The sequence below is a fragment of the Eubalaena glacialis genome, chromosome 17 (assembly GCF_028564815.1).
Source record: "Eubalaena glacialis isolate mEubGla1 chromosome 17, mEubGla1.1.hap2.+ XY, whole genome shotgun sequence".
In the NCBI taxonomy this organism is placed as follows: Eukaryota; Metazoa; Chordata; class Mammalia; order Artiodactyla; family Balaenidae; genus Eubalaena; species Eubalaena glacialis.
In genome coordinates, this window is record NC_083732.1 from 18,812,847 (window position 1) to 18,820,041 (window position 7,195).

Sequence of the window (7,195 nt, forward strand, 5' to 3'; positions counted from 1 at the left end):
CTCAAGATCTCTTTAACAAATAATGAACGATCGTGTAAACGGATGAGAGTGATTTCCGAAGACAAATTTGACAAGTAATCAACATTAGATGAACGAGTTCCACTCATTTTCTACCAACCTATTGGTTGGATTAAATTACTATTCATTTTTGTTCAAACGTGCACTGTATTATTCCTCTGTGCCAACAGGTTAGAAACATTTTCCTCAGAGAAAATGGTTTTTTGGGCACAGAAAATGATGCCCACGAGAATGAAAGATTTAACCCTGCTTCCAGGCTTTGTCCTTCGCGCGTGCCTCTCCCCTCTGTCCTTCCACACGGTTATAAAGAGCGCCAGACTCCGACGAGGGGAAGCAGCGCGCAGGATGGCCGTTTGCTAGTCCCCGCAGCGAGGGTCAGGTCGATCTCAGCCCACAAGGAACGCGCGTGCCTGGGCAGGTTGCCGGCGGGCCGTCCATTCTGCGCACGCGCAGGCGGCGGCGAGCGCGCGGCTCGTCTCTGCCGCGGTCCGGTGAGGAGCTGCGCCTCGGCGTGCCCGGCTGCCGCCGCAGTGCAGTCGCCGTTTCTGGTTACGCGCGGGATGCTGCTTCTGGCGTTGGGTGGCCCGTGGGCGGCCGGACTGCGGCTCGGTGGGAAGAGGACGGCACCGTGGGCAGCCACTGCGCTCCGAGGCCCTATGGCGGCCGTCTGGAGGGCGGCCTCCTGCAGAGGCTCCTCGGGGCGGGGCGGCGGCGGGGGCGCGGGGCTGTCGGCAGCCGCGACGCTTCTGCCGTGTCGGGTGCGAGCGCAGGTCGGCGGTCAGAGGGCTCGCGGACCCGAGTAAGGGTGGGGGTGGGAGTAGCACCGGGCCTGGGGAGCCCGGCTCTCCCATAGCTTCTCCCCGGCCTGCACGGCGGCTCTGGTGCTGAAGGAGCCCCGTGCTGCGGGGCTGGCAGGAGTGGCCGGCCTCGGCCTGGGCAACAGGCCGGTGCTCCCGGGGTTCGCAGCCCCCGCGAGTCCAGCAGTGTCCCTTGGAAAGTGCTTATTTTCTGGGCGGTTCCAGTCACTTTACAGAGATGGTTGCAAATCCAGCGGGCTTGTGAGGACTCTCATTTTTTTTTTTCTGTCGAGCGCAAGCTCGGAAGGGTTAATTTGCAGCGAGATTAGGTGCACCACGTGGAGACCGAACTGAAAGAACTCGGGGAACCTGATTTTGAGTTTGTTCTGTTTTTTATTAGGTGGCTCTATTTTTAGGAATTCCTTAGCTCCTTGGAAAAATGGGATGGAGACGTTAATCCTTCTCATTTTAATTTGAATAAATTGTCTCCTAATCCTGCCCTGTAAAATATTAGGATTAGCAAACATGGTTGAAATTCGGGAGGAAAGGCCAACGCGGGAATTGGAATCGCATTAAATTTCAGCATAAAGGGATTAGGCATGCCTTCTACATCTTGAAGAGTGTGTGTTGTGAAAGTCATTTGCAGAGGTTCGGGCAACTCTTTTGTTCCTGTGAAATTTGATGTAGGAGTTCAAGTAAAATATTTTCCTTGCGAGGAGCAAGGGATGGGTGCGAGACCCTTGGGGAAAGAGTTATTCTTTTTTTTTTTTTTTAATACTAGCTATAGTATAAATATTTTAGAAGTATTAAAAGAAGTCTGGACTTTAAACTTTCTGAATTTGCAGTATTTTACTTACATAATTAAACTTAATTTTTTTTAAAAAGCTAATGCATTTAAATCTTTGACAGTTGAACGAGAGTGATGTGGAATAGAAGAAACTATTCCACTAACTTTTTACTTGTTTAAGGTCACACTTTAAAATGCTTCTAGCTGGGATGCAAACCTAGGTCTTCAAACTCCCAATTCAATGTCTACTTGTGAGTGGAATTAGGGAAAGCCATTCTGTTACTCAGTTTGCTTTCTTTAGCTTTGTAGATTATTGGAAGAATTCCTTAAATCACCCCATGTGATAAGTTCTCTTTTACTCTTTATTATATTTTTCAAAATAAACTTAAAAAAATTTAAAAGTTGGCCTAAAATGCAATTTATCATGTACTCACATTATAATGGTCTCTGTTTCAATAGATACCTGTTTGTTGGGAAAGATGTGTTCGATGTTTACATACACAACTTGAAAAATCAGAAAATGGAAGGCTGATTTATACTGGGAATCTGGCCCGAACAGTATTTGGTGGGTAATCAGAAGTGAGGATATTTCCTTTTTTCCCCCCTTTTACTTATAAAAAAGGTTCTTAGCATATGATACTTATTATTTTAGCACCTTGTAATTGCAAGACAGAAGGAAAAATTATAATTTTTTTCTTGTGGTCTGTTGATAAAAGATTTAGAGGTTAAGACCTTTGCATTTTTAGGAGATTTTAAAAAGGTTTTTGTAGACTCTTATGACTTTGTGATCTTATGGCTAGGCACTAAAGATTCCATCCTTTGGTCACCTCTCGGGATGTTTAGCAACAAAATAAAACAGAACAAAAAGTGTATGTTTATGTAATGTTTGAATATGCAGAGGAAAAAAATATGGGCGAATACCTCTTAGGAGTAGTTATTTCGGGTAAGTAGACATTTACGGTATATGTTTTTAGATTTTGCAGTTAAAATGAGCAGTAATACTTTTATAATTCAAAGATATATTAATTTTACATTTTTTTAGGTCATCTTAGAATTTTCAGCAAACGTATTTACTTAGTGGTTTTCCAGGTAGTAGGGAGTTATCGTGGAGAAGGAAAGGGCAGTGTATTAGATAGCTACAAGTTTAAAGCTCTTTCCTTAGGTCATAATTCAGTATTTAATATGGAATATTTTAGTAGGGAAAGTCAGAAGAACTTAAGTTTGTGATTTGTTCAAGTTCCTGAGGTTGTATTTCATTTTAATAATCTTAAAAAAAAAAAGTATAACCTGAAATATCTGGAGGATTACTTTATAGCCAAGTTAGCCACAAGATTTCTGTGCCCCATTTGCATGTGTGTTTTTGATCATGCTGGTGTTAACCAGTTGTCTAAAATTTAATCTGGAAGTCTGTAAGTTCTCAAGAGTGTGTGACATTAAAATAGAGTATGTTTAAAATACAGTTTCAGCTATTTAAAACTTTTTGGGAATAAGGACTGATTATAATCAGTATTGAGTGGCGTTCTGAAGTTATTGGAATAATCAGTTTCGGATGGTAGAAATTTCTTCAGAAGTCACAACATGAGTGGGCCACTGAGCCTGTTTCTCATCTCTGGATTGACCCTGGATACCTAGATTGATGCCCTTGAGATGTGTTCACCGTGACCCCCATGGTACCCTTCTTTCTGAATACACACCGTTCCTTCAAATGAAGGGAAGGCTTAATCAATTTTTTTCATGTTCCCACTTGACTCAATTCTGAAGAGAAGAGAACATAGATAGGAATTAATTTTAGTGTGGGTACGATATAATATTTGTGGAAGAGCAGAGCTACGCATGATACTCAAAGTTCTAGAACTGTAACCTGTAGAAGAATTTAATGTTTGAGTTCCTTCAATATTATATTAATAAAAAGTCACTGTACTTATCAGGGATTAATATTTTTTCTGTGTAAAACTGAGTGAGAGACATTAACATAGCAGTACCATTTAAACTACCAAATTGGGTCCTAATTTAAAGATATTTGAAGGGACTTTTAGTTGACGGTTCTTGTTAATTCAGCAGCAAATAATTACGGATGTCATAGTATTCTCATTTTAAGATGAGTAGAATTTGAACATGAAGACGTGTGAAAGAAGGGCATCCCAGGCACGGAAGTAGTATGAGCAAAGGCATGAGAATATGTTTAGAAAATAGCAATTACTTCAATCCAGGCATAATAAAGTATATGTATGTATAAGTTTCCTAGGGCTCTTACAATACATTTCCACAGGCTTGGTGGATTAAAACAACAAAAATTTATTCTCACAGTTCTGAAGGCTAGAAGTCTGAAATCAAGGTGTTGGCATTCCGTGCTGTCTGAAGGCTCTAGGAAAGAGCTTGTCCTTGTCTCTTCCAACTTCTGGTGGCTCCCAGCAATCCTTCATGTTTCCTTGGCTTGTAGCTGCATAACTCCAGTCTCTGCCTCCTACTTCGCACGGCGTTCTCTGTGTCTCTGCTTGTCTTGTTCTGTCCTTTTAAGGATACTCTCATTGGACGTAGGGCCCACCGTAATCCAGTATGATCTCATCTCAACTTTTAATTGTCTGCAAAGACCCTATTTCCAAATAAGGTCACGTTCTAAAGTTCTAAATGGATGTGAATTTTGAGGGGACACTATTCAACCTACTATAGTGTGAAAGAGTAATGGGGAAAACAGGTAGTTGGAAGGGCTAAGGAGGCTTTTATATAGAAGGCAGCTTGGTCCCCATTGACTCCCATGTGTACCAATGTCATGGCATCTACCTGTGGGGGGAAGGAATTATTTTTAAATTACTGATGCAAGATAAGCCTTCAAGCAAGAGTGATATATGAGAGTGTCTGCTTTGTTATAGCCTCACCAACAGAGTATGATGTCATATTTTTAGTTTTTGCCAGTTTGGGGGAAAAATGGTATCTCACTGTGGTTTTAATTGAATGTTTCTTATGATTGAGGCTTAGCATCATTTCATCTGTTGAAAGGCCGTGTGCATTTTTGTTTCATTGAACTGTCTGCTTATATTTCTGGCATGTTTGTTTATTGGGTTGTTGATCTTTTCTTCTCATATACTAGAAACCTTTTGTGTATTGGGGATATTAACCCTTTGTCATATAAGCTGCACATATTTTTCTCATTTGTCTCTTTGTTTACGGTATTTATGTCCATGTACATTTTAAAAAGGTGATCAGGTTTATCAACTTTCCCCTTGATTGCCTCTGTATTTTCGGTCATAATTAGAAAAGTTTTCCTATTCTCAGATTATAAAGGACTTCACGGGTATTTTCTTCTTATACCTCTCTTATTTTATACACTTAAATCTCTGGATTATTTGGAGTTTTCCTGGTATATGGTATGAGGGATCGATTGAATTTTCTCTGAATCTGGTTGTCCCAGCACCACTTATTTTAGATTGTATCTTTGTTCTATACTAAATTTCCATATGCAGTTAGGTTTGTGTCTAGATTTCCCATTTTTTCCCATTGATGTGTTTATGTACTGAGCCAGTACCACACTATTTTAATTATAGAATCTTATGTTTTAGTATCTAACCCTCCCCTCTTTTTTGCTTCCTTTGTTTTTCCAAAATAACTTTATAATCAACCCTTCTAGGATCTCAACTTGTCTGTTTTCCAAACAGATGGTATTTGATCATGTTAAAATTGTACATTCAAACTAAGAAAATTTACATTTTAAGTTATTTATTTATTTACTGTGGTAAAATAGACATAAAGTAAAAGTTACCATTTTGACCATTTTTAAGTATACAGTTCAGAAGTCACTGGTTTTTTAATCTTTCTAACATGATAAGTAAAAATATCTCACTATTTTAACTTGAATGTTTTTCCTTGGTAAAGAAGTTGATTACCTTTCCCATATGTTTCTTAACCACTGGTGGTGTTTTTTGTTTGTTTGTTTTTTTATTTGCTGTTTTAATGCTGGGCACTTAGCCTGAAAAAGTTAGCCCCATATTTGAACATTTTATGTTAGATCTGTGGAAGTGCTTGTTAATAGAGAGCTTTATTTGATTATCTGCTGACTGAATTAACTTTTATAGTATTCATAAAGATTTTTGAGTAATATTAAACCTTTTATTGGGAACTGAGATAGAAGCCAGTCAACCCTAAAGCAGACTTCCCAGCTGGAGAGGCAGTGCATTGTAACGGCCAACAGCCTGGACCCTAGAGTCAGATTGCCTGGGTTTAAATCCCAACACAGCTACTTGGTAGCTATGTGACATTGAGCAAGTACCTCATATTTTCTCATCTTTTAAATGGGAGTGATGATGATGATAATTATACATCAGTCTCATAGGGCTTTTTTCTAGATTTCATGAATGAAATATGTAAAGTGCTTAAAATAGAGCCTGGAATATAATAAGCACTATATAGGTGTTTCGGTTTTGTTGTTTTGATGATGATGTTGTAGGGAGAAAGGTGGAAGAATTAATTGGATAGGTTGATTCTTTTATAAAAGTTAAAAGTGTTAATCTCCCATTTTTTTTTCTTATTTAGGTGTGAAATGTTTTTCTTACTCTACAAGTCTGATCAGCCTTGCATTTCTACCGTACATTTTTGCACAAAATAATATTATATTTGGAAGTCTACCTTTGCAAATCTTATTTTATGGCATCATAGGAAGCTTTACAGTGATCACTCCAACACTGCTTCACTTTCTTACAAAAGGCTACGTCATTCGGTTGTACCATGAGGCCACAACAGACACTTACAAAGCCATTACTTACAACGTCGTGCTTTTGGAAACGAGTACAGTGTTCCACCAGAATGACGTGAAGATTCCAAATAGCACACATGTGTTTACCACCTTTTATGCTAAAACAAAATCGCTGTTAGTTAATCCAGCACTCTTTCGAAACCCTGAAGACTATAACCATCTAATGGGTTATGACAAGCCATTCACTTTTGATGTGGAAGAAGCCAGTGAAAAGAAACAGCTTAAAGAAGAGAAATGAGTCTATCGTTTTTATGTTTGTGCTTAAATGTGATTTATGTTTCAGTGTATAATAATTGCCTTTACTTTTGATTTTTGTTAGTGACTGATTGTTAAAAACATAATTTGAAATTGTATCACAGAACTTTTAATTTCCAAAGAATTATGTTCCTTTATAATAAAAAAAGTTATGTTTGAAAAACAAAACATACAATACTCTATCATTTGTGTTAAAAGGGTGTGAAAATACATGTATATGCTGACATATGCATGGTTACTTTTATATAATAAGTGTGATTGCTTCTCAGCTGGGGATTGGATGTCAGAAGCAAATGGGAAAGTTATTTTTCCTTTGTGTTTGGATTTTTCTAAGGATATAGATATTACCTTTGCCCACATTGAAAACTCTTTAAAAATTCACAGATTATGGGAAACTGTTAATCTGCTTCCTTTGGCTCAGAGCACAGGTTTTTGCCTATCTTCTCTGGCATGGCTGCCCACGTTAAAGATATCCATGTCCAGTAGGGTGTGGTTAGCTCTTGGGGAAGTGGTGACCTAAGTAGTATTGTCTTCAGTGGTTCCATTTGTCCCTCCATGTGCACTCTCCTTTGTTACACCCTATCACAGTGG

The 7,195-nt window shown here is 39.0% G+C and overlaps 1 protein-coding gene across 2 annotated transcripts; it reads left to right on the forward strand.

Moving 5' to 3' along the window:
- Positions 1-493: 493 nt before the first annotated feature.
- On the forward strand, positions 494-6,717 carry TMEM70 (transmembrane protein 70). Of its 2 annotated transcripts, none has more exons than XM_061171971.1 (3): positions 494-788; positions 2,062-2,167; positions 6,130-6,717. In XM_061171971.1, the coding sequence occupies exons 1-3, from the start codon at positions 579-581 to the stop codon at positions 6,585-6,587; spliced, it is 774 nt and encodes a 257-aa protein (XP_061027954.1). In that variant the 5' UTR covers positions 494-578; the 3' UTR covers positions 6,588-6,717. The 2 variants fall into 2 exon arrangements, with proteins under 2 accessions (XP_061027954.1, XP_061027955.1); XM_061171972.1 differs by having other exon boundaries at positions 494-776.
- The last annotated feature ends 478 nt before the right edge of the window (positions 6,718-7,195 follow it).

Bases quoted from the DNA above. Each gene is read 5' to 3' on its own strand.
- TMEM70 (XM_061171971.1), top strand. From the start codon at position 579: ATGCTGCTTCTGGCGTTGGGTGGCCCGTGGGCGGCCGGACTGCGGCTC. The intron at 789-2,061 runs GTCGGCGGTCAG...CTGTTTCAATAG, and splicing joins CGTGTCGGGTGCGAGCGCAG to ATACCTGTTTGTTGGGAAAG. The intron at 2,168-6,129 runs GTGGGTAATCAG...TTTCTTATTTAG, and splicing joins TCTGGCCCGAACAGTATTTG to GTGTGAAATGTTTTTCTTAC.